At 47.1% G+C, this 27,204-nt stretch overlaps 1 protein-coding gene across 1 annotated transcript in view; it reads left to right on the top strand.

Moving 5' to 3' along the window:
• The first annotated feature begins 11,386 nt into the window (after nucleotides 1–11,386).
• RUNX1 (RUNX family transcription factor 1) overlaps nucleotides 11,387–27,204 on the top strand; it is a 163,383-nt gene continuing 147,565 nt past the window's right edge. Inside the window, exons 1-2 of the mRNA XM_058861456.1 lie at nucleotides 11,387–11,518; nucleotides 11,730–11,843. Of these exons, the coding sequence (XP_058717439.1) occupies nucleotides 11,789–11,843 (55 nt within the window). The 5' untranslated portion in view covers nucleotides 11,387–11,518; nucleotides 11,730–11,788. The remainder of the gene's footprint in view (nucleotides 11,519–11,729; nucleotides 11,844–27,204) is intronic.

The raw sequence follows: 27,204 nt of genomic DNA, 5'->3' as shown, positions 1-27,204 counted from the left end.
AGCCCAAAGCTCCCCTTCCCCAGCCCCACACACACCCGGCCCCGGCGTGGAACGTACAGCAACCATCCCTGGGCATAAAGCAGAGGCTCCTGGAACGGACTCTGAGCATAAACCACGACAACGACACAGGAGACAAAGACAAAGACAAGGAAAAAAGGAGATGAGGACGACAGAGCAGATGGAGAAGACAAAGACTGTGAAGAAGATGAAGACAAAGATAACAAAGATGACAAAGATGATGTAGCAGATGAAGAAGACAAAGACATAAAGAGGATGAAAACAAAGAAAACTAAGATAAAGAAGACAAAGACTAATTAGACACAGAAGATGGAGAAGACTTATTTAAGAATACATAGAAGAATAGTATTAAGAATTAAAAAATACTTAGAAGAAGAAGAGGAATAGGAATAAGAATTTAAATATATATATAAGAAGAAGAAGAGTAATAAGAATAAGAATTTAAGAATACATAGAAAAAGAAGAGGAATAGGAATAGGAATAGGAATAGGAATAAGAATTTGCAAATACATAGAAGCAAAGAAGAAGAGTAGTAAGAAAAAGAAGAGTAGTAAGAAGAATGAGAATTTAAGGATACAAAAATAAAGAGAAAATTTAATCAATAAATATAAATAGCAGATAATTTATTTTTGCTACGTATTGTATATTTACATCACAGCCCATGCTATAAAAACACAAATATAGAACATTTTGTATTTCTGATACATCGTGTCCCGCTCTGCCGCTGCCCATGGCCGGGGAGCCGGGCTGGGTTAGGAAGGCAGCGCGAGTTTGGCGCGGCTGAACTGAACCTCCACCAGAAGGACCTTGCAGCTGCCCCCTGGGGCTAAAGCCGTGCACCCTCTACTCCCCTGTCCCTGCCCAGGGCCTGCTCAGCAGAAAGTGGAGTCACTTCTGGAGTCCCTACAGCTCCTACACTGACAGAGCTCCTGGGCTTGGCAGGGGCTCTCTGAGTACAGAGACTGTAACTAAATGCTGCTGGTTTGGGCTTTTACACAGCCAGAGGAAATCTCCCAGGCTGGGAGATTCCTGCAGAGGGGCTTTGGACAAGGACATGGAGTGATGGGAGAATGGGGAATGGCCTTAAGCTGGAGGAGGACAGGCTCAGATGGGACAGGGACATTGGCAGGGTGGGCAGGGGCTGGGATGGAATTGCCAGAGCAGCTGGGGCTGCCCCTGGATCCCTGGCAGTGCCCAAGGCCAGGCTGGACATTGGGAGCAGCTGGGACAGTGGGAGGTGTCCCTGCCATGGCAGGGGTGGCTCTGGATGATCCCTAAAATCCCTTCTAACCCAAACCACTCTGGGATTCAGAGTCCCTAATACTAACAGAATATATTCGAGTTGCAGTTTTAATCAGATGCTTATAAATGTCTGTTTTAATTAACTACTTAACACTCTCCAAGATAATCTGTGGGATTCCAAGCTGCAGTTAACTCTGCCCCCACAGCATTAAACATCCCATAGATAACCTTTAAAATGAATTATTTTACAAGTAGCACTTTCCAGGTGAATTTAAATGGATTTCCTGTCCAAGGCAGGATCATTTTGCTGTGTAGGAACCAAGGCAGAGCAGTAAAAAGACTTTCAAATCAGCACAGCCAGCTCTGTTTTCTGTCTGTGTGGTAAAAAATGCAGATAAGACACAACTCCCCAAATTTAAACCATTTTCTTGTGGCCAGAAATCCTTTTTGGTCTCCCCAAAATTTGCTGAGGGCTCCAGGGGATGGCAGCTGGTGGAGAGGTGGCCTGTGAGGAACTGCAGAGCAGATCAAGCAGCAGAACCACAGAGTGCAAAGCTCTGTGATACTCAAAGCAAGTCTCAGTCACAGTTTGTGGTGGGGTTTCTGCCCCCAGTCTGCTTCTGGAGCCTTCAGAACTCTGTGGTGAAGATTTTCAGCTTTCTCTTCCCTGAGTACCCAGAAATAAATGTCATTTACCTCGACAGAGCTCAAACTCCCAGCAGATGAGGCAATTTTTGAGCAGCACAAAGCTTTGGATCAGGTTTTGGAGGAGCTTAGCCCAGTGAGGGAATTTTCCTGAAAAATTCCTCCAGCTGAGCACGGGGAGCATGGAACAGATGTCCCTGGGCTGAAATCCTGCAGGTTTGAATGCCCGACCCTCCAGTGGAGCCATCTTTCCTTTGTCTTAATTTTTACTGCTGTGGCCTTTTTTAAACTCCTCTATATTCAGTTAGAAAAGGCATTAAGAGAAATGTAAATAAACTGAATTTCTGTCTGTAAACATCTGAAAGAACTTGGCAATCCACTGTGGCCTGGAAAAGGGGTTGAATGGTCCTACAGATTTAGGAGCCTGCCTAGTTTCCCACTCTTTTTTATTTATTTTGTCACACACACACACAAAAAGCTTCATTCATGTTTTAAAACCTGATTAACAAACCTAATTAAAGCTTCTTTTCGATTTTGGCCACCTTAACACAGATTATTTACCCAGATTTGCCAGTTTTCCTGTTGTCTGCAAACAGCTCAGCTTTGGAGGCTGACAAGTGGAGTCATTGCTCTGTCCCCCACATCTTTGTCACCCCCAGGAGTTTTGGAAAGCTGTGGGGACAGAGTTTGGAGTCCCCAAAATCCAGGTTTGCCAAGAGGAGTCCATCAAAAGGAAAAACATCCCAGTCTGGAGTGTATATTTTGCCAGATTTATCCTTGGAGAGGACGTAAAGTCAATTCTCTGTAAATGGGCATCAATCCTGGAGTCAACAGTGCTGGAAAAGTCCTTCCACAGAAATTATCCTGGATTATCCATCCGGATTTCAGGCTGGAGTGTAAAACAACAGGAGGTCTGCCAGCTGCTTCAACAGTTTCCCTGAGCAGCTCCCACAGAATCCCCAAATGGTTTGGTTGGAAGAGATCTTAAAGATCATCCCATTCCATGGGCCAGGGACACATTCCACTGTCCCAGGTTCTCCAGCCTGGAATAAGATATTTCCAGGGAACAATTCCTTCCCAATATCCCATCCAGTCCTGCCCTCCTTCATTTAAAACCGCTGCCCTCAATGGTTTTAATTTTTTTGACCTCAGTGGTTGAGTTCTGGTTTGGGTTTCTAATTTAGGAAAACCCTGAACTTGCAGCTCTTCCCAGCTGATCCCAAGTGGTTCAAGTGCTGCAGTACCTGGATTGTGCCTTTTCCTGGATGAAGCTGGGAATGCCCTGGGCAGTTCCTGTGGAAAAGCAGGAAGCGCCACATCTGCAGCCCTCTGTGGCCACGAGGCTTACTGGGAAAACCTGGGGAGACAGGAGGGAAAACGCAAACAAAATCAGCATCCTCGAAATCCATCCGGTTTTGAGGAGGTGAAAGTAAAATGTTGGGGTTTTAATGGAAAAGCAGAGAAACTTGGAGGATTCCATGTTGTTTACAAGAGTGTTTTTTTCCCTAAACTCCCTTGTCCGACCTCATCCCCCTCCCCTGCCTCTGCGGAGCCGCTGAAGGCTTAGAGTGGAAATATTTTTGTGTGGCTGTTGTGGAAAACACCCGCTCCAACCGGATGCTGGAGATCAGGAGGCCTGACCCGGAATCTGCACTGGGGCAGACATGAAAGCAGGAAAATCTCATTCAGCGAGGTTTTCTGGGAGCAGCTCCCTCCCGCCTCAGCGGAGTCACGCACACGCCGGCTCCAACGCTCCCACAGCAATTCCAGAGCTTTTCAAGCTTCATCCTGGATGGACAGAGGCCACGAGGACTGGGAATAATTACCAGCTGGAGAAGATGTTCGTCTGCAAGGGAGACGGTTTGCCAGCTCCTAGGAGGAGATGCACAATCAATCCCACGCCTCCTTGTTTTCCTTGTTTTCCTTGTTTTCCTTCCCTTCATCGCCACGGTTCCGACTGATTTTGATTACTCTGGCGCCAAATAAATGAAAACATTTCATGGCCATTTAATCACTGGGAAGAAAGGGAAAAATGCCTGGCTGGTGGGTGTTTCTAAATGTGCTGCGTGGAAAAGGGGGATGGCTCTTCCCTGCCAGCTTCCAGCAGGAAGAACCTGACTCAGCTCCCGCCGGTTCAGGGGGTTTCAGCATCAGGAAAAATGGGAATAGCAGTGCTGGCCTCATTCCAGAGGTTTTCCTGCTTGTTGGGCAATGGAATCATGGAGTGATCTGGGTTGGGACCAATCATTTCTTAAAGGGTTCAGAAAGCACCCTGCACTGCCACGGAAGTGAGTACAAACCTGGAAAATCCACACCTGCATTCCCAGGAAAGCTGTTCCCACCTGTGCCCGACGTTCAGCAGCGCCCAAGAATGGAAACTGAGCAGATGAATCTGATTAAAAACATATAAATCAATATTGATTTTTATTTTCTTTTAAGAATACTGCTGTTTCTCACATATTCCTCAACTTAGACAATTCCAGGGCTGTTGTCCAGGCCCTGCTATCAAGACATAACTGGGTAACTCCTACCCTCTGGAATTGCTATTTGAGGTTTTTCCTAAGATATGATGTCATTGTCCGTGGGATGATATTTCAATCCCACAGAAACTGTGTGCATTATGCATTATTACCCAACGACTCAGAAATGCAAGGAGTTTTAAGTAACACAGAAGGAAATCTGGTGTTGATCACTTCTATTCGGCTTTGATGGAGATAATTTGAATATTTGATTTAATTAGCCTTGAACGTGCCTCCCGTAGCACAGCTGGATTTCTGCTGAAGGCCACAGAAATGTCTGGACAAAAGGAAAATGGAGCTAAAATATCTTTTATTTTGCATGTATGTATGAGGGTTGTTTTCTGCAGTTGTGTTTTGTAAAGGCTTTTTTCAAAAAAATGTTCAACCTCACGGCAAATTTGTTCTCTGGCTCGAAAGGGAATAAGGGAATTACTGACTTTGTACAAAGAAATAAAAGCAAATAAATGGACACAATTCCAGCATTTTGCAGCAATTCCCCCCTACTTTGTCGCCCACATTTTGGGAGAACCTCTGTGGTTGTTCCTCTCTCTGCTGGCTGGACACCAAGGTAGATTTTCATGGAATCCCAGAATGGGTTGGGTTGGAAGAGACCTTAAAGCTCATCCAGTTCCACCTCCTGCCACGGGCAGGGAACCTTCCACCATCCCAGGTTTTTCACAGGGAAGCTTAACAACAATCCCACCAATCCAGAGACTTCCCTCTCCTCCCCCTGCCTGAGCAAGAGGAAGATTTCCAATACTCCAGCGAGGTTTTTCAGTTTTAATTAATCAGGGTTTCATTAATTGCCCTAAAGTGGCACAGGAGGAAAGGGTCCAGAAGAGCTGATGAGCTCCTGATTATCCCTTGTCAGATCCTTGGCTCCAAACTGCCAAGGACTTGGATTAGATGGGATTTTGGGAAGGAATTCTTCCCTGGAAGGGTGGGGAGGCCCTGGCACAGAATTTTGTCCCACGTTGGGTTCAGGCTGCTCCAAGGTCGTAACATCCAGATCCTCTCAAATCCAAACAAATTCCTTTGGAATCAAAAGAAGGATTGAGTTTGGGATGGGTTTTTCCCTCAGCCGTTGCCCTGACCGAGCTCTTTGTGGGGTTTGTAGCAGATGGAGTCATGGACGGGATCTTGGGCAGGAATTGTTCCCTGGCAGGGTGGGCAGGGGCTGGGATGGAATTGCCAGAGCAGCTGGGGCTGCCCCTGGATCCCTGGAAGAGTCCAAGGCAAAACTGGATGGGATTTGGAGCAGCCTGGGACAGGGGAAGGTGTCCCTGCCATGGTAGAGGGTGGGAATGGGACAATCCTTAAAATCTCTTCCAACCCAAACTATTCCATGCTTCCATGATTCCAATTTTTATAACTAAATCACCTGCTTTACTCCTCTTTCTAAAGTTCCTTACTAAAAATATATTTCAATTCTCATTTTTCACATTAATAGGGAAAAAATTAATTCCTTTCCAGAATATCCCTGAATATATCCTACAAAATAAGCAGTGGGACAAGACCTCATTATAATATCAGGAGAATCATATCAGGGTGCCTAAATCCAGGAGAAAAAAAATAAGAGGGAAAATCCTGCTCAATTTTATCCCACTTGTGAGCAATGCCACGGATCCCTGTGCAGATTTGAGGCAGTGAAAAGTGGTGGCACTTGCCAATGGAAGAGCTGGAGTGGGACTCTGGGATTTTCCACACATTAGGAGAGGAAAAAATGGGAAAAAGATCCCTAAGGTGGGAATTTTTTGGTTTTCCCACTGGGAATCACCTCTGGTTGTGTCTGATTCCACGGAATAACCCATCCCTGGAACCACTGATACTAAATTTAAAATATTCAGAAAATTTAAAATATTGAGAAGTTTTATGAGGAGCTATTGAATGCAATCATGTTTAGCTGTTTATCTGGATTTTGAGGCCTTCCCTTTCCCCACAAGTTTCCTGTTATTCCTTTTTTTTCCCGACATTTTTCCTCTGCTGGCCATAAACATTTGACTCTTTCCAAACCACCATGGAAAAAATGAGGAAATCCCCTAAAAATTCTATTACTGAAAAAAAAAAAAACAAAACCAAAGTGGAAATAAAGAAATAAAATAGGAATAAATAAATAAATAACAGAAATAAATTAATGAGGCTGAAATAAAGAAGTGAAATGGAAATAAATAAAGAAATAAAATGGAAATAGATAAATACAATGGAAATAATGAAATAAATAAGGACATGAACTGGAAATAAAGAAATAAAATGGAAATAGATACAATGGAAATAAAGAGATAAATAAAATGGAAATAAAGAAATAAATGGGAATAAAGAAAGAAATAAAATTGAAATAAATAAAAGAGCTCTTGTATCCAGGGAAAAAAAGGACCAAATGTGGTGGAATGTTTTATTAGAACATTCTCCTGCAGCCACTGATGCAGAATTTTTGGGATGGAGGCAAACCAGGAAGACCAGAAGGAAAAGTTCATTTAGGTCAGGCTTTTTTTTAGCTGAGTTATTTAATCTGGGTCAATTTTTGAAATGAAAAGTCAAAACATTTTATTTTAAAGCTGCCAGAGTGAAACATTGGGATGTTTTTTTTAATATTTCCTGCTCTTCTGTGCTGTGTTGAGTGACAGCCTCAATTCCCAGGCAGATCCAGTTCCTCTGGAATGCCATCACTGGGTGAATTTTCTCCTCCTCATTTATTTTAATTATTATTTTCATAACCCTTCCACCTCATTCGTGAGGTTCTGAGAAGCCACCATGCTCTGACACTGCAGGATGGAGGGAGACTCACCCAGGTGATGAAAGCCTGAAGTTTTCCCTTTGGCTTCCAGAAAAGCAGGAAGCAAAGGAGCGAGCGGGTGGAAAATCTAAATCCTGTCTGGAGCAGGACACGCACTCAGCTCTGACTTCTCTCAGGTTTCTCTCCTTGTGCCAAAACCCTCAGCACAGAAAGCTGGGACAGGGAGATCCTGGGTTGTGTTGCTTTTGAGAATTCCTGAAATCCCTGGTGCTGGAAAAGCCCTCCCAGCCCATGGAGTCCCAGCTGTGCCCGATGCCCACCTTGTCCCCAGGGCAGAGCCCTGAGTGCCACGTCCAGCCCTTCCTTGGGCACCTCCAGGGATGGGCACTGCAAAGCTCCCTGGGCAGCCCCTGCCAAGGCCTGAGCTCCCTTTCCATGGGCAAATTCCTGCTGCTGTCCACCCTGAGCCTCCCCTGGCCCAGCCTGAGGCCTGAGCTCTCCTCCTGTCCCTGTTCCCTGGCAGCAGAGCCCGACCCCCCCGGCTGTCCCCTCCTGCCAGGGACTTGTGCAGAGCCACAAGGGCCCCCTGAGCCTCCTTTGCTCCAGGCTGAGCCCCTTTCCCAGCTCCCTCAGCCCCTCCTGGGGCTCCAGACCCTTCCCAGCTCCGTTCCCTGCCCTGGACACGCTCCAGCCCCTCCAGGGCTCTTTTCCAGGGCCCAGCCCTCAAGGGCCCTCTCAGTCCCAGCACAGAGGACCAAATCTCACTCATTAAAAATCAAGCACTGCCCAAATCCCAGTGGGATGACTTTTCTAAGGACCTCTTTTGACAGTAATTACAGGACAGGTCCAAAAAAATAAATTCATATTGGCATTAACAGTGGCACAGCAACTCTTGGATGCCCTCCCTGAGGCCGGAATTGAGAACAATTCCATTAATCCCTCTCCTCCGAGCTATGCCAGCCACGCTGAGGGCACATTTTGACACAGATTTATTGGGAGGCTGCAGGAACAGCTGAGGTGCACCCAGCTCAACACGGCCCTGTGGTGGATGGAGCATTTCCAACAACCTTTCCATCTTTTTTTGGGATTCATGGTGGATACAGAAGTGGCCTCTGGGAGAAGAGCAGTTCATCCTCTCACTCGAGTGTAGCAGAGACCCACGTGGCTCCATCCTTGCCTTGAAAATTCAGGGTGGTTAGACCTCAATTGAGCATTCCTCAGGGATTCAAGGTGGTTGGACCTTAATAAATCCCATTCCATGTGCTATTTCCAGCTGCCTGTTGGCAAATCAGACTGGAGTGACAGGAGCCACTCGAGCTTTTCCCTTGCATCATCTGCAGCCAGGAGGTGACAAAAGCAGCCCAACTGTTCCTGGTCCCTCAGCTGTGCCCTGCGTGTCCATCCCAGCCCATCCCGTTCCTGCCCCAACCTGCTGAGCGCCAGGAAAAGAGAAATAAATGCAGCACCAAGCAGAGAATCGGGGGAATTGCAGGATCATGGAATAGTTTGGGTTGGAAGGAGCCCTAAACATCATCTCATTCCACGGGTAGGGATGGAGCAGCTTGCTCAGGGCCCCAAAGAGAGATTTCAGGCTCTGAAGGGTTTTTGTCTTCTGCTCATCCAGGGACTCGAGATCCTCCAGGAAGAATCCTATCCCAGGTGCCAGGACAGACAGTAAGGAATTAAGCAATCTGATTATCCTGCCACAGAACACATCCCTGTGGCAGCCTGGTTCCTTGGATACCCTGAAACACATTCCTGTTGGCCTCATCTCCATGTAAAATGTTCACAATAAATCCTTCATGCTGAGGGGCAGCTCCGCTCTCTGCCCCCTGTGACAGGGACAGGACCCAGGGAGCAGCTGGAGCTGGATCAGGATATTCCATCATTCCATAATCCTGCCTGTTGGGACATTGCAGATATTTCCTCACAGGTTGACTCAGCACTTTACACATCTCCTCTGGATCCCGATTAAAAATCCCTTTCCCCTGGTGACAAACCTGACCTTTTGGGCCTTTGTCTTGCCCTAGGTGGATGTGCCACGAGATCCTGGAATTCTGCTCCCTGAATTCCACTCGCATCATCGCCTTTTTGGGGCGGGGACCCTGCCAAAGTGAAGCCAAAATTCGGTGCCGCCGGCCCGAGCTCCCTCTGCCGGTGCCGGTCCCGCAGCGCCCGCCTGGATCCTGCCTGGATCCCTCCCGGATCCCTCCTGGATCCTGCCTGGATCCCTTCCGGGTCCCACCCGGAGCTGAGCCCAGATGCCTCCCGGATCCCTCCTGGATCCCTCCCAGATCCCACTCGGAGCTGAGCTCGGATCCCTCCCGGATCCCACCCAGATCCCACCCGGATTCCGCCCGGATCCCTCCCGGATCCCGCCCGGAGCTGAGCCCGGAGCTGAGCCCGGATCCCTCCCGGATCCCTCCCGGATCCCACCCGGATCGAGCCGGGAGCCGGGATGCGCTTCACCCCGGGGAGGGCTCGCTGGCAGGTGGGCTCTGCTTGGGTTGTTTAAATGGGAGTGGAAGGCATCCAGCTCCGGAGCGGGAAGAGGTTTATCCCGATCCAGGCAAAAAGTTGGTGGTGGGATCTCGAAGAGCCGGGAAACAAAAAAAAAAAACCCAATTTGATTCAGGATGGAGACAAGCTCAGAGCAGGGGAGTGAAGTGTCCTCAGTTCCCAGTTCCTGCTGCTCAGAATTGCTCGGGGGGGTTTTCTCAGGAAGTTCATTTGGGAAAATATCCCAGTTTCCTAGGTAAGGTGTGTTGCTGGAATTGGCAAATCCTTTTGCATCACGAGAGGCTTTTTGGACCTGTTCAGCCTGGAGAGGAGAAGCTCCAGGGAGAGCTCAGAGCCCCTTGCAGGGCCTGAAGGGGCTCCAGGAGAGCTGGAGAGGGACTGGGGCCAAGGGCTGCAGGAATTGCCAGGAGCCAGGGAATGGCTTGAGAGTAGGATTTGATGGGATCTTGGGCAGGAATTGTTCCCTGGCAGGGTGGGCAGGGGCTGGGATGGAATTGCCAGAGCAGCTGGGGCTGCCCCTGGATCCCTGGCAGTGCCCAAGGCCAGGCTGGACATTGGGAGCAGCTGGGACAGTGGGAGGTGTCCCTGCCTGTGGAACTGGATGATCTCCGAGGTCCCTTCCAAGCCATTCCAGGATTCTTTAAGCCTCTCTGGTTCAGCAAACTGACTTTTTAAAAAGGAAAATCAAATGCACACTCCTCCCCAGCTCCCAGTAACTCCAGCAGGAAGCCAGGACACCCTGGCAGTGTTTCCACAAGAAATTCAGGCAGTGACAGGACTCGATGTCCATAGCTGCAATAAACAGAATAATCCAAGTGGATTAAGCACCTATTTTTTTTCCAGGAACTCCCATTTATTGGAGTAGTAATTGAATTTTCTTCTCTCTTCTTCACTGTCACAGCCAGAGACAAAACTTCCAGCTGATTGGTGTAGGCTTTTTATTTTTAGGGTTTTTTTTCCTTCTTCTTTTGGGGAGGGAGAAGACAAAGGAAGGAACTGTGCTAAGGAAGGATTGTAGGACTGGACCCCATGGAAGACCAAGATTTCCTGTGATCTTCCAGCACCCCTTAGAGGGTGCCATCATAGAGATTCCAAATAAAATTGGGACTTTTTAAATCTCTCCCATTTTTAACCATTTTCTTAAAAAAAAAAAGGTTGGTACTTTTTATTCTCCTCGCTTTTTTTTTTTTTTTTTTTTTTTGTCATTTTCTTGAAAAAATAAACCTCATTACAGTGCTCTTTCCCCAGATGGGGTTCTTCTCTCCAGCTGATTCCCAGTGTTTTACAGGATGAGTTCCACATCCTGCTGCCTTCACAGCAGCCTCAAACCCAGGTCTGAATTCCTATGGAATAAGCAGCAAATGAAATCGCTATCAAAATAAGCAGGAGCTCCAAAAAAACCTCAAACAACCAAACGAGAGGAGTTGAACTAACTCATCAAAGACCTTTTGGAGCATCAGGGCTGGTGAATCACCACTTTTTCCCTCCCTCAGCAACTCCATCCTTGCCTGGAGCCCCAGGGAGGGCAGGTGGAGTGGGAAGGGCATGACTTCAGCAAGTTAAAAAAAAAAAAACCCTTCCCTAAAAAAAAAAAAAAAAAGCAGCAGAAAGTCGACATCACCCCAGTCATGTGATGGAAAAGAACCAATGGAGGCAGGTCCTGGAAAGGGGAACAGTTAAATTTGTAATTTGGGTTGTGTGAAACACTTCTTTGGGCCTCATAAACAACCACAGAACCACAAGTTGGGTACAGAGGCAGTCACCCAAGAGCGGGTCCGGGATATTGGTCAGCAGGGAGGGCGAATCGTTGTGCCTGCAAACCACAGGGTTTCGGAGGGTGGTAAGCATCATCAACCACAACCAAGCCGCTATTTTTTTTTTTTATTATTTTTATTTCCCCCCCCCCCCCTCCTTCTTTTTAAGAAAGAATTTCGGAGTTCTTTGAGTAAAAGTACCTCAGGATCCGCTCCTGAGGCGCCGGGATGGAGCCGAGCAGGATGGCTGGGAGGAGGGTGGTGGCAATGACCAATCTTCATTTTTCACTCCCCAAGGTGGAAGAACCCCTAAATTCCCTCCCAGTGAAGAGAGAGTGAGTTTTAAAGAGGAAAGGATGGCTTCGAACAGCATATTTGAGTCACTTCCTTCTTACCAGCACTTCTTGAGAGGTAAGTGTCATTCAGATTTTCTAAATAGATGTTTTGCTTGCCCATGGTTCAGAAAATGCATGTTTGGAGAGGATCTGGGCACTTCCTTGTGGTACAGGGGGTTTTTTGCACTTGGCTTTTCTGGGAGCTGCTATCTGAGCTCTCAGAAATATCATCTCATTGCTTATCAGTTCAAGAGATTACAACAAGGACTCGTTTAAGCTGTTCAAACAACCATTGCATGCTCGTGAATTTGCTCTTCCTAAGCCCCAGTGGGCTGGGATAACTCCTGGGAATTGCTGGAGGTACAAGAGTGGCAGCCCAGGCTCCTTTTGGGTTCTTTTCTGGGGACTTTTTGAGCAGCTGCCGTGACAAATGACAGTGCAGGGAGGGAGCAGCAAGCCCAGCCAGCAGAGCAGGATTTAGGCTGGGTTTAAGGCTCAGAAAGAAGCTTAAGGAACCTGCTTAAAGTTTGCTGCAACTCACGTGGCTCGGGGAAAGGAGTGCTGGGGATGGGCTCTGAGGATGCTCCGATGGCCGAAGGAGCAGCTGCAGCCCTGGAGGGGCTCCGGGGGGAAGCCAAGGGCTTCACCCAGCAATCTGTGTTTTGTCACCAGTGACCAAGAGGTTGTAACGTTCTTGTCATGTTCTCACCGCCCCCCGTGGAGCTGATGCTTTAGTCATGGCTTATTCACACAGCTCAGCCCGGCGCTGGCACGGGAAGCTTCTCAGTTTCCTGGGAATTACCTTCCCAAAGAACTGCTGCAGATGAACTTTTCCCCTGGCCACGCTGTCCTGCAGCGGGGCTGGGCCCACGTGGGTGACAGGGACCTGTCCCAGGCCAGGCTTGGCCAGAGAGCAGAGCTGGTTCCAGCCCCAGAGCGCCCGTGAGTCAGGAGTTTATTCCCATTAATAACGGGGAATGCGGAAGGCTGATCCCAGCTGCTGTGTCACAGCTCCTGAGGGTCACAGCTCCCCGCCAGGGCAGCCTGCCCAAATCCTACCCGGCTCTGCTGCTCAAACCTCTTCCCCCACCTCCACCCCCGCCCTTCTCCTCATATCCAAAGCTTTTTCTCCATCTTTTTCCTGGCACTGCAGCCTGTGAGTCACCAGCACCTTCGTGCCTGGGTGGGGGAGATGCTCAGGGGTGAGCAAGAGGTGCCCAAGTGCTGACATTGCTCAGCACCCCGAGCAGGGAAAGGAAGCAATACTGCTAAAATAACAAGCAGGATCTTCCTTCGTCAGCCTTTTTGTTTTTATTTTTTTTTTAATTTTATTTTATTTTATTTTATTTTATTTTAGCTCAGCCAACTGCTCGGTGTTTAATCTGTAGCACAGGAAGGGTTCTTGAGGAAATCTTGTGCGTGTGTGATAAAGAACAGAGTGAACCTCGTGGGGCAGTGCCAGACTGGACTGGGATGGGGAGCAGGGGTCGCGTGGTTGGCAGGAACCCAAAAAATTTGAGAGCAGCTGGTTGAGAACCAAGGGCTGACTCGTCCAGAAAAGGAGGAGTTTCTTTAAAGCTGCTTAATCCAGCAGGAGATTTAGCTCAACACCACAGAATTATGTTTATTTTTGTTCTTACTACTCGTTTTTGACTCAATTAAATGTTGCTCCTGCACCAGTATTTCATTTTCTCTGGGGCATGGGCTACAAGCAGTGTAGGGATGTGGCCCTTGGGGACAGGGTTTGGGGTGATGCTGGTGGGGCTGGGGTGGCACTGGATGGTCCTGGAGGTTTTGAGGTGAATTAATGGAGAAGCTCTTCCTGCTCTGAAGGCTGGAAGTCATCTGGGTATCTTAGGAACTCCTGGAATGTTCTGGGCCAGGCTGGATGGGGTTTGGAGTAAGCTGGGATAGAGGGAGGTGTCCTTGCCCATGGCAGGGGGTGGAATCAGATGATCTCCAAGGTGCCTTCCACCTCGAATCATTCCTTGTTTTTATATTTATAGACAATTTTCTATTCAGTTTTGGCAGCCCAGGCACAGATCCTGGCACCAGATCCTGCAGAACCTTGGGCAAAGAGGTTTTTCCTGCAGAAAACCTCAGGTCCAACACTTGACTTTTGTAAATTGGTGAAAGAAACGCTTCATCATTGCAAAAGAACACGGTGCGTGTGAGCGTGGAACGGTTTTCCAGCACTTCCCTTTTCTTTCCTTTCTCCACTCCAACGAACTCCGGGCAGTTTCAAAATCCTGGGCGCAGCAAAAGGAACGTTTGGAGCAAGAAAAATACTCATCCCTAGGGTGGGTCGTTCTCAGGCTGTTTCTCAACAGGCTTTGCAAAGAAACGTCCCCAAAGCGCCTCTTCCGCGCTATTCCCGCCAAAATTTATTGCGCTTTCTCCCTCAACCGAAATCGCGAAGGGAAAGGGGAACAAAAAGCTCTTTTCTCCGTGGATTTCCCTTTATCGGGCCGTGCAGCTCTGTGGGAAGGAAGCCCATCGTTCTTGTGGAGTTTGATAGTGATAAATATTGATAAACTGGGGAGAGGAGCGGGGAGGAAGCGCTGCCGCGGGATCCGAGGGTGATCCCAGTTCCTGTCGCGCCACCCCGCTCCTCGCCGGGAATGAGGAGCAATTCCCAGCGCATCCCAAGGAATCCCAGTTTTCCCAAGGAAACCTGCGGGGATGGGCCGTCAAAATGAGGCCTGGGGCTAATGAGTGACCCTGTAGATTTTAGAGGAGGGCAAAATAATTACGTCACACATACCCTTAATTTTTATACTTTCTTTTATCATTTCTAATTTTTTATTGTTTCTAATTTTTATTATTTCTAATTTTTACAGTTTCTGATTTTATCATTTCTACTTTATCATTTCTACTTTTATAATTTCTAATTTTATCATTTCTATTTCTATTATTTCTAATTTTTATAATTTCTAATTTTTACAATTTCTAATTTCATAATTTCTCTTTTTATTATTTCTAATTTTTATTTCTAATTTTTATCATTTCTAATTTTATAATTTCTACTTTTATAATTTCTAATTTCACAATTTCTATTTTTATTATTTCTAATTTTAATACTTTCTAATTTTTAAAATTTCTAATTTTATCATTTCTATTTTTATTATTTCTACTTTTATAATTTCTAATTTTTATCATTTATAACTTTATAATTTTGACTTTTATAATTTCTAATTTTTACCATTTATAACTTTATCATTTCTAATTTTATCATTTCTATTTTTATAATTTCTAATTTTGATCATTTCTAATTTCATCAATTCTAATTTTTATCATTTCTACTTTTACCCTTTCTAATTTTATCATTCCCTAAGATGATTACATTGCAACAATTTAAAATTTCCTGATTATTTTGCCTATAAAAGAAAACAGAACTAATATTTGTGTGCAGCTCAAAATAGCACCAAGCACAAGATTTTCCAGGAGGGCACTTTTCCCTCATTTTTTGCTGCAAGGTCTGATCCTTTCAACATGCAAAGAAGGTTTATTCCTGCAAAAAATGGTTTTGCCTTTGTGATATTTTTTTTATTAATTAATCATGGCCGTGGTGCGACATTTGGATGGTTTGTTCTCGACTGGGAGCACAATTTTACAACAGCACAGCATAATATATATATTATATATATATATATTATATAATAATTATTATTGTATTATATATATAATTTTATAACAACACAGCAATTTTATAACACAAAAAAAAATACAAAACATAAAAAAAATACACTGTGGGTAATTCCTTCTGAGTGCTACAGTGCCAAGGAGCACCCAGGCAGGGAGGGATTCTTGCCTTGTAAATGCAAAATAAAAATGTGGTGAGTCCAAGGAAGGGCAACAAAGCTGGGAAGGGGCTGGAAAACAAATCCTGGGAGGAGCAGCTGAGCTGGGAAAGGGGCTCAGCCTGGAGAAAAGGAGGCTCAGGGGGGACCTCACTGCTCTGCACAACTCCCTGACAGGAGGGGCAGGGAAAAAATGAGAGGAAATGGCCTCAAATGGCACCAGGGGAGGCTCAGGGTGGAGATTGGGAAAGAAAATTTCCCTGGAAGAGTGGTCAGGCCTTGGGATGAGCTGCCCAGGGAGGTTTGGAGTCACTGGAATTGTCTCAGAGGAGTCTGGATGTGGCCCTTGGGGACAGGGTTTGGGGTGATGCTGCTGGGGCTGGGTGATCCTGAAGGTTTTGAGGTGGTTTAATGGAGAAGCTCTTCCTGTTCTGAAGGTGCTCCCTGCTTGGATTTAGGGACACCTGCCCCTGACACTCTGCTTCTCGTTGAAATCGAGTGGCTCTGACTTTCCTTTTGGAGGGATTCCCATTGGAAAAGTCCTCAAGCCCCTGGTGCCGGGTGGGGGTGGAGGCTGAAGCCACCGGTGGCTCCTTCCCATCAGCTCCAGAATTGTGGATTCCTCATCCCTGGCAGTGCCCAGGCTGGACACTGGGGCTTGGAGCAGCCTGGGACAGTGGGAGGTGTCCCAGCCATGGGATGGGATGAGCTTTAAGGTCCCTCCCAACCCAAACCAGTCTGGAATTCCCTTTTCCCAGCAGCATCAATTCCCTTGTCACTGTGGAGAGAGAATTTCCTTGCCTGCCCCGTCCCAAAGAGTTAATTCGTGTCAGCATTATAAACCACCGACTGCAGCTTGTGAATAGGAAATTGAACTAAAGCTCATAAAAACCTTGGCTTACAAGTAGAAAAACCTTGCACAATGTCTGATTTACACAGCCTGAGCTCTTTTTTCACTTAAAAGCCTTGAGAAGCGTCGCGAACGCAGGAAGTAAAAAGAGTCTGACAGAGCTGAACACGCTGCTCTGGTGAGATCAAGAGATTTTATCCTGCGCCAAAATATTTCCCTGAGCGCTCGAGCAGCCACACTCAGCCCTGGGATTTGTTGAAAAAGGATTTAGGTTCTGTCTGGCCTTCACATCCCTCAGATTGTGTTGCCTTTGCCCTTTATCACTTGGCCATTAATTAGAGATTGGTGGGTGTTTTACCATCAGGGATGAACTCCAGCTCTGAGGTGGCTCTCTGGTGGAAAATGAAAGTATTTTTTCACTGTCAGGGGATGCAGTAAAAATAGAAAATAAACTGCTTTTTTTTTTGCTTTTTTTTTTTTTTTTGTGACCAGAAGATAATCAAGGTTTAGTTTGGCTGCTGAGGGTTGATCCCAAAATAACAGAGTGCTTCTCTTGAAATGCACGTGAAAAACAGGGGTAGTGGCAAGTTTATGGAAGCAATTTTTGAAATTTGACTTCAGAATGAAGAATGAGTGTCTCAAATCGTGCTGTTATTTGAGAGGGGAGAGTCTGTACCCAAACCAAGAGTGGCAAGGAAATTCCTGTGGTTGGATTTAGGAACACTGGGTCTGAAAAGCCGAGGAGAAACAATCCTGAGGAAACAGCAGATTTCTCTGTAGGTTACCCCAAAACCAGCAGAAATACCTGACTTTGACGTCCTGCCACGTGCAGATGGCACCTGCTGGGTTCCAGAGGCTCCTGCTGCACATCCAGAGGGATTCCCAGAGGATCAGGCAGGAATGGGAATGGGGAACAAGGCTGAAAGGCAGAGTGGGCATTAAATTGCACCAGGGGAGGTTCATTGCCATAAAACACCGCTGAATCCAAGGCTTTAACAGAATCCTACGAACTCCTGGATTTGTCCATAGAATATCATGGAACTGTTTAGGTTGGAAAAGCCCTTGAAGATGATCAATGATTTCAATCCCAACCTGGTTGAGGGGGGAAAAAAAAGAAAAAAAAAAGCTTTGGGAGGGTTAAATTCCCCTTAAATTCTCCTTTTTCCACTCCCTGCCCTATTTCAGAGCACAAACCCTATTAAAGCTGGGGGAGAAAGATCTCCTGGAAGCAGCTCTGTCATCTGCCAGATGATTTGTGGCTTCCTGCAGGACATCTGGGATTGGCCATGGAGAGAGACAGGACAGGGGCTGTGGGTGACTCACTGGGCTGAGAGGACAAGAAAACATCGCCCTCCCTCTTGGGGTTTTTTTCTTTTGCTCTGGAGAGGCTGGGTAATATTTGTATAAACTTGAGTCAGCTGCCCAAATTGTGCAGGGAGATCTCCTCTCTGAAAGGCATCAGTGAGCTGTGGCACCAGTGGAGTTGACAGCAGTGGTGGTGGTTGGAGCATCAGAGCAGCCACAAAGGGCTCCAGGCCCTGGGGGAAGCCTGTGCACACACCAGAGTATCCTCAGGGGGGGTGAAATCAACTCATTTCAATTCAATTGCCACTCCTGCCAACGGAAAGAGTAGGAATTATGCAGATTCCCTATGTCATTTCCAAAAGAAATGATTTTTTTTTTTTTTTTTATCCCAGCCAAAGCCTGGCTTTACAACCAATTTAAGTTTAATAATAAAATTAAATGTTTTAGTCCATTTACAATCAATTTAAGTTTAATAATAAAACTAATTTTAGTCCAAACCATCCGATTTTCTATAAAGATTTATTCAAAATATTGAAATGGGAGAAAGAAAAGGGCATAGAAGGACTGAGTGTGAAGCAGGGAAGGAGAGAGCCAGGGCAGCTCTACCTGGGAGAGTTTCCTGTCGTTCCTTGATGTTGTCTGGAGGATTCCCCACTTCTGCTGTGAGTGAAACTGTCAAACCAGGCAGTTTCACTTCGTGAAGAGCTGTGAGAGCACTTTCTCTGACTGGGAATTTCTGTTTCCAGCCTGGAGATTTTGTTTTGAGTTTCTGATTCCAGTGAACCCCAAATCAGTCCGAGATAGGCTTGGGTTTTTTTTTCTTTTGCCTCATGAATATTTTGTCTTGCAGGATGTTTTCTGTCTCCTGCTTTCACGCTGAAGCTGTGATTTTGAAAGCCCAGGAGCTGCATTTGGGTCAGGTTTTGTCTGCAGGTTGAAAGGTTTATGTCTTACAAATCTTTCTGAGAAAGCACTGGAAGGAAACCTGAAAACCGTCAGGTTTTATGAGATTTGCTATAAACATTTCAAGCTGCTGTGCTTGGGGCGAGCCCTGCCACCCTCATCAAATCAGGAGCTCTGAGCCAGCCCTTCCAGTGGCTTTTTTGTGGTGTTTAGAAGGGAAAGGAGTGTTTGGGAAATCCCTGGCAGGTTCAGGGTGAAGCTGAGCGTGTGTGCCCTTCGTGACAAATGTCTGGGGCCTTCAGAGCCCCGGCACCAGCTGCAGCAGCTCTCAGAAATTCTTTTTTTTTTTTTTTAATGTGGTTTTATGGCATTCACCTGTGCTGGGACAGCCAGACCTGGGCTCAGAGATCCACAGAATCCTGGGATTATCAGGGTGGGAAAAGATCTTCAGGATCATCCACTCCCACCATTGACAGCACCAGCATCACCCTCAAACCATGACCCCCAAGGGCCACATCCAGACCCCTCCTGAACACTCCCAGAGAATTCCCAGCCCTCACATCACTCTCCCCTCCTGGCAGGGAGTTGTGCAGAGCACTGAGATCCCTCCTGAGCCTCCTCTTCTCCAGACTGACCGGTTGATGGCCACTTTGTCCCCATCTTGGGGGGGGATCCAGGGTTTTATCCTAAGAACTGGCTCCAGGACACATTTTCTTTCCCCAAAAAAGGGGAAATGTGGCTGCAAGGATGTGTTTGAAACCTCACTGCCTTAAATCTGCCCTGGCTGTATAAAATCAGCGCTGAAAGCCCTGGGGTTCATCTCCTGCCCTCACTCAGCTCATCCTGACATCTGATGGGGCTCCCCTCATGTTCCAAAGGACACTGAGGGGCTGGAGAGTGCCCAGAGATGGGAAAAGGGGCTGGAAAACAAATCCTGGGAGGAGCAGCTGACGGAGCTGGGAAAGGAGCTCAGCCTGGAGAAAAGGAGGCTCAGGAGGGAACCTCACTGCAGTGAGGGAGGGTTGGTGAAAGTGGAAAGGTGAGGAGAGGAAACGGCCTCAAATGGAACCAGGGGAGGCTCAGGTTGGAGATTGGGAAAGAAAATTTCCCTGGAAGAGCGATCAGGCCTTGGGATGAGCTGCCCAGGGAGGTTTGGAGTGGCTGGAATTGTCCCAGAGGAGTCTGGATGTGGGGACAGGGTTTGGGGGTGATCCTGAAGGGCTCTTCCCACCTTGGTGATCCTGGGATTCTGTGAAAGACCAAGGAAGCCCTCAGAGCACACGAGGCAGAGAGGCCCCGGATCTGAGAGCAGGGCTCCACCCAGCTCATGGGAAGGGCTTTGCATTTCAGAATTCAGTTACCAGATAATATCAGACTTCTGTAAAACACTTCTGGTTTTCAGGACCTCCATGTAAATGAGCTCTGGGGTTTGTATGAGTCAGATGGAATAGAATTCATATCTGGAAGATGCACTCAAGTTCAGGCTTTGTGAACAAAGTCTTAAACTAAAAGAGAGAGGTTTAGATTAAATATTAGGGAGAAATTCTTAGAATGAAATTCCCAGAGCAGCTGGGGCTGCCCCTGGATCCCTGGCAGTGCCCAAGGCCAGGCTGGACATTGGGAGCACCTGGGACAGTGGGAGGGGTCCCTGCCATGGCAGGGGTGGAACAAGATGATCTTTAAGGCCTTTCCAACCCAAACCTTTCAGAGTCTGTATTTAAGAGTGTTGGTGAATCACTTGCTGCAATATGTGGTGGTTTCATTGTTCCAAACCCCTTTCAAGAAATTTAGGTACAACTTTTTCCATCCTTTTGGCCACCTCTGAGAGGAAAAAGACCCCTCAGCCTGCAGCGTTTTCTCTTTATCAAAGCTGTAAAAGTGATAATGGATGGGGCTGAACACCCACACACTTTTCACAGCAGGCATAAAAAAAAACTTTGCACATTGAAACCAAGAGTCAGGTCTTTTATAGGAACATGAACTTCTCCTGGCTGTCCCTAACTGGAGAAAATGATTTAGTTTTCTAAATGAAGCAGGGTTTCATATACAGCGTGCCTGGAAACTAAACCTGAATGACTTGGCAAGGTTAAAAAACCAGAGATAGGATAAACTTTTGGCATTTAAAAGCGACGAATCATTGAGATTTTAGAGTAACAATCAGAACTTTTAATGCTGGGGTGGTTTTCTTTTCCTCTAATAGGGATTGCAATGGCAATAGTCATTTTTGTCACCAGTTCCCCAGGGAATGGGCACGGCCCCAAGGCTGCCAGAGCTCCAGGAGCATCCAGGGATGCCCAGGCTGGGCTTGTTGGGGGTCTGGGCAGGGCCTGGAATTGGATCCATGATCCTGTGGATCCCTTCCCCTCAGGATATTCTATAAATCCCATTTGGGATAACAAGACATCACCAACATGAAGAGGGATTTAAAGTTCCCCTGTTGGGTGGATTTGTGTCATTAAACTGATTTCTAGGCAAGGAAAGATGATTGAGGGTCACATTTCACTGGGGCAATTAAGGCTACCCAGTATTTTGTGTACGTGGAATCTGATCCAAGAGCCCAGGAAACCACTGGAAGGAGCTGGCTGATGGCTTTGGGCTCTGGATGAGACCTGGGATGACTCTTGTGCTGCAGAAAAAGCTGTGGCACTGATGGCCCAGGCCAGCACTTCCTCTTCAAACGTCTGCTTTTTGCTTTGGAGCAGTGTCATGGAATCATGGAATGGTTTGGGTTGGAAGGGACCTTAAAGCTCATCCCATTCCAACACAAATCATGGGCAGTGACACCTCCCACTGTCCCAGCTGCTCCCAATGTCCAGCCTGGCCTTGGGCACTGCCAGGGATCCAGGGGCAGCCCCAGCTGCTCTGGCAATTCCATCCCAGCCCCTGCCCACCCTGCCAGGGAACAATTCCTGCCCAAGATCCCAAGATCCAGCCCTGCCCTCTGCCACTGGCAGCCATTCCCTGGCTCCTGGCAATTCCTGCAGCCCTTGGCAATTGTCTCTCTCCAGCTTTCCTGGGGCTCCTTCAGGCCCTGCAAGGCCACCCTGAGCTCAGCCCAAAGCTTCTCCTGGCCAGGCTGAACAATGGCAGCTGTGCCAGCCTTTCCTGCCAGCAGAGCTGCTCCATCCCTCTGCTTGTCCTGGAGCCTCCTCTGGTTTGCTCCAACAGGTCAATCCTGGCCCTTCCTGCCCTGTTTTTCCCCATTCTCAGGATGTGCTGAATAAAAAACACTTCTGTGTGAGCCACAGGCCCCAATTCCAGCTCTGCACTGCTGGCTTGGCTCATTTTTCCAGGGAAACCCCTTCCCAATTCTTCCCTCCTGTGACAGCTCCAAGTTTTGGGCACATCCAAGACCCACGTGGAGAGGGAAGAAGCAGCTCTTGAGGTTTTGGGGTGTTCCTGCTTTGATTAAGCCCAGTTGGAGATCAAAAGCACTTTTTAAACAGAAGCAGTTGGAGGTTTTTTATCTGTCTCAGCTTCTTTTCAGCCTTTGGAAAAGCCCATTCCAGGCAGAGGGATCAGGGGATGATCCAGATCCCAGTCTGAGGGGATCAGGGTCAACCTCTGAAGCTTCAGGTTTATACAAATTCCTACACATTTTTTTTTAAATGTAGGATTTAAAAAAAATAAAAAGAAATTCACAAATAACATTTTTTTGTGGAAAAAAAAAACCCTAAACATGATTTAACAGAAATTTGTGATGAGATTTCAACTAATTTCCAAAGAAAATCTTTTCCCTGTTCCTTAATTTGTTTTCTGGCTGAAATCTCTCACTTGTTAAGGTAAGAAACTAGAATATTTTGAAGCATTGCTGGATTTTGTTAAAATTATTTTTAAATATTTTTTATTGAAAAATTTTTATTGGAAAATTGTTTTTATTGAAATTTTTTTATTGAAAAATATTTTTATTGAAATTTTTTAATTGAAAAATATTTTTTAATTGAAAAATATTTTATTTTTCTGCAGAAAATTAAGGCCTCTTTTATTTGAAACTGCAGTTCAAAGAAGAATGAGAACTTAAATAAATAACCTATAATAAAACACGAGCTGTCCTATTTTTGGATGTCATTACCTGCAGCAAAGTTTCGCTCACTCCTTTCCCTTCAGTGAGAAAACAAACTCCCTCGTGACTGAGGTTTGCAGGAAATGCTGCTCTTTGCAACATTTGCCAATTCACCCAGACATTTCTCATGTCCCATGATCTTAGGTTGCAAATTTTGCTGCTGGTTTGCGTTTCTGCAGCTGGAACCTGCTTTGAGTTAGCGTAAAATGAAGGCAAAAAAAAAAAATAATAAAACAACTGAGTGGATTAAAAATAAGAATAAAATAATTTTTTTTTTTTTTTTTTAAACCAGAATTCAGTGCAGAAAAAGAGGGTGAGAAAGTCAGGAAGGGGAAGAAGTTTTTTGTTGTGTGTCTGATTTAGACCTTGAATAGCAAAGCCACTTTTCCTCTGCTGTCCTCTGTTTCCACTGGGGGCTGCATTTTCCAGCTGGAATGGGGCACATTCCCGACCAGCTGGAGCTGCCAGGATTTCAGGGAATGGTTGGGTGTTGGAAATCTGAGGCCCAGCTGCTGATATTTGAGACACAGGTGTTTGGAACTGCCTTTGCCCCGTGAGTTAAAATAAAGGAATAGAGAAAACTCCCCCAGGTTGTGCTCCCGGAATAATCCACTGGCATTTTTCCAGGTTTTTTGGGGGGTTTTTTTTGGGAAGCTCAGTGTTTGAAGTCAATCCCCCGTTGTTCATCCTGCTGGGTTATTAAATTGTTCTTTCCTTCACTGGTGTCTTCCCACTTTGGGTTGGGATCGGATGGATGCAGGTGGCCCAAAGAAATCCTGCTTCTGTGCCTGGCACTTGGAATTCCTCTCTTTCATCCTGATCCCTGGAGATTTTTTACAAAGTCGGGAAGGGATCATGGTTTGATTTGGGAGGGACCTTAAAAATCATCTCATTTCAGCCACTTTCCACTTAGAGCTTTCCACTATCCCAGGTTGGTCCAATTCCCATCCAGCCTGGCTTGGACACTTCCAGGGATGGGAAATCCACAAACTCTCTGGGATGGAAGGATTGGCTTCTCCTGGAGCTGCTGTGCAGTCCTCCTCTTTAATTTCTGAGTTTACACAGGCTCCTGAGCCAACAAGGGCTGAATCCACCTCCAAAGTTCCTGATTTTTGTCCCAAAATCTCAAGTTCGGGACTCTGTGCACAGATCCCACTGGATCAAGAGGTTCCTGTGGGATCTTCATTTCCTTTCTCCAGGCTCTCCTAGAAGGTTCCTGCATGAGCCTGGGCCTGTTGGTAACGCAGTGACATCAACGTTAACTTTGGTAATGCAAAACTCGAAAGTGGCGCGTGCTGGGCGTGGGAGGGAGAAAATGGTAGGAAAAAAGAGAATTATTTCTAAACTGGTTTCTTCGTTGTTGCTTTTTCACTTGAACAGATGTGAAACTCAGGAGGCAGCTGGTGTCAGAGTTCTGATGCAAGTTGTGATGTGGTAGATTAAAAAAAAGAGGAGGGTGTTGAGCCAAAGGGTTGGATCGAGTCAAGATTAGAGCAGGGCACAAGTTGTGCTCCTGTGCAGGGGGAATTGCTGGGCTCAGCCCCTGCCCGTGGCTCTGGTGCCATTGCTGGGCCTGGAGCAGAGCCTGGGCCTGCTCTGCCCCTCCTGCACCCAGGGACAGCCAGGGATGGACAGGGATGGACAGGGATGGACAGGGACAGCCAGGGATGGACAGGGATGGACAGGGATGGACAGGGATGGACAGGGACGGACAGGGACAGACAGGGATGGACAGGGACGGACAGGGACGGACAGGGATGGACAGGGATGGACAGGGACGGACAGGGATGGACAGGGATGGACAGGGACAGACAGGGACGGACAGGGATGGACAGGGATGGACAGGGATGGACAGGGATGGACAGGGATGGACAGGGACGGACAGGGATGGACAGGGACGGACAGGGACGGACAGGGATGGACAGGGATGGACAGGGATGGACAGGGATGGACAGGGATGGACAGGGACGGACAGGGACAGACAGGGATGGACAGGGATGGACAGGGATGGACGGGGATGGACAGGGATGGACAGGGATGGACAGGGACGGACAGGGATACCCCAGGGACAGCCAGGGAGACCCAGGGACACCCAGGGCTGAGGCCCCTCTCAGCTGGGGCTCCTCTCCAGGCTGAGCAGCCCCAGCTCCCTCAGCCTCTCCTGGGCACGGAGATGCTCCAGGTCCTTCCTCAGCTCCAGGAGCTCCTGTCCCTGCTGTGCTGAGGAACCAGGGCTGGACACTCCCTGACCTGGTCATGTTCTGAGGGAAATGGAGGAGCACTCGGGATGAGGATGGATTGATTGCCTGGAACACCTCAGGCAATTACTCCATGGATTTTAATTCCATGAAATCCCTGTGTTGTCAATGGGGGCCTTCCCCACAGCCTGTGCAGTGTGGTGAGAACCTCCCTTGCTTCTCGTGGGAATTTGTCTTTCATTTTCTAGCTAAGCCTTGCTTTAGTGGGAAATCCCAAGAAGCTTTCATTGAAAACGTGCAAAGCCACTCAAAGTCTTCCCCTTGGAGGGTAAAATTTCAGGTTGAAGCATCACCTGAATTCAAGACACGTCTGGTTTGATGCAATTCAAAAGCCAGGAGCTGCTGTCCTAGGCAGACCCAGGGAAGCTGATTTCCTACAGCCACGGGTGTGCTTTGCGCCTGAGGCCTCTAAAATCCGAGAGGGATTTAATCTGATGGAAGGTTTTTCCTTTCTTGAGGAATCTAAAACCTCCCTCAGGCTCCCTTCAGCTGGGAGGGAGCTCTGGCAGAGCCTCTCAGCCACGTTTCATGACAGCCAAAGGAACTTCAGCCCACTTCTGCTCTATCAACTTTACTAAAGTTGGCCCACAAACCACAAAAGCTGGGGGAGGGCCAGAGACAAGGAGGAGAGATCACACAAGCTCTGCCTCCACAAAAGCAGCCTGAGAGAGGAGCCTGCAGTTCAGTTGACACCAAAGATAGTCAAATCCATCCTGAAATGCTTAAATTACTTGGAGAATAGGATATTCCTCATCTTCATGGATGAAGAATTAGGGAAGAAGGGGCAGATTGTAAGTTCAGCAGTTCTGAGAACCTCAATTTTACAGTTCTGAGCCCAGCTATCTCCCAAAAGATCTCATGTTTACCTCAAAATTCAGATTGAATCAAGCTGATGTTTTAATCAGAAATTTCCTGAGCACCACACATTATTTCAGGGCTCTAATATTGTACCTCTCCAGCTGCAATCCAGTTCAAATAAAAACCACAAAGAGAATCCAGGAAAAAAAAAGTGTTTTCCAGTTATTTTTGAGCAGCAGGAGAACTTGAAAATGCCAAGAGCTGTTTCTGGACATCAAGCTGTGTCCCTTCCAGCTCAGGATATTCTTGATGAACTCCCTAAAATCCTAAAATATTCATAGGATGAAAACCCTAAACTCCAGGCTCCAGCAGAGCAGGAGGTTGTTGTGGCACATGGAGATTTCATTCATGCATTTAAAATTATTTATTCTTTTTTGTTTGTTTGTTTTTTGTTTGTTTTCTTTTTCTTTTGTTTTTTGTTTTTTGTTTTTTGTTTTTTGTTTTCTTGCAGCAAAGAATTGCAAAGCAAAACTCCATTTTTATTTCAAAAAATTGAATTCTGGAGCTACTTTTTTTTTCTTTTATCCCCCCCTGCTCTCTCTGGGAACTGGGAAGTTCCAGAAACCCCTGCAGGGTGCAGAGCTCTGCAAAGCCAAAGCTGCCGTTGGAAAAGGCTCCACCTCTGGCACAGGGAATAACCTTTGGCCCAGGGAATTATCAGAGCAGGGGCAGAGCTTGTTTTGGTTTTCCCGTATCTCCCTTCTGCGTAAAATTCCAGGCTGGTGCCTGCCTCGTTTGCAGGTTTCTGTGCCCAAGTGACCTTGGAGAGCAGAATGTGCTCCTTGACCTGCCTGAGCTGCAAAATTTGGGGCAGGGAGGTGGAAATGGTGTCAGGATCCACAGAATCCCAGAATCCCTCAGGCTGGAAAAGACCTCTGAGGCCATCAAGTCTTGGTGCCCGATGCCCACCTTGTCCCCAGTGCCACATCCAGGCCTTCCTTGGCCACCTCCAGCTGCTCCTTTGGCTTTTTAGTACCATTTGCATTAATTCAGCCCTCACTGCAGCCAAGGGGGACTGCAAAGGGAAGAAATCCTGGAAATCCACATGGAATTACGGAATGGTTTGGGTTGGAAGGGACACTCAAGGTTGTTTTATTCCCTTCAGATTGCTCCGAGCCTCATCCAGCCCGGCCTTGGACAATTCCAGGGATGGAGCATCCTCAGTTTCCCTGGGCACACCAGAGATATTCCCTCAGCGTTTCAGTGCAGCACAACCCCTTCCTCATCAGCAAATCTGAGGTGCAATCACAAGAAGGGAGCAAAAGGGGAGCTCAGCCTTTCCCCCCGCCACACAGCCGAGCCTCACCACCAGTTTTTGTTTTAGTTTAGCTCAGCAGCCCCGGGGGCTGCAGGAAGGAGCTGGGGACACACCTGCACCCACTTTTCCTCCAGGAAAAACC

The sequence above is a fragment of the Poecile atricapillus genome, chromosome 1, assembly GCF_030490865.1.
Source record: "Poecile atricapillus isolate bPoeAtr1 chromosome 1, bPoeAtr1.hap1, whole genome shotgun sequence".
NCBI lineage: Eukaryota > Metazoa > Chordata > Aves > Passeriformes > Paridae > Poecile > Poecile atricapillus.
Note: the sequence above shows the minus strand (reverse complement) of the source record. Positions and strands in the feature narration are given on the sequence as shown.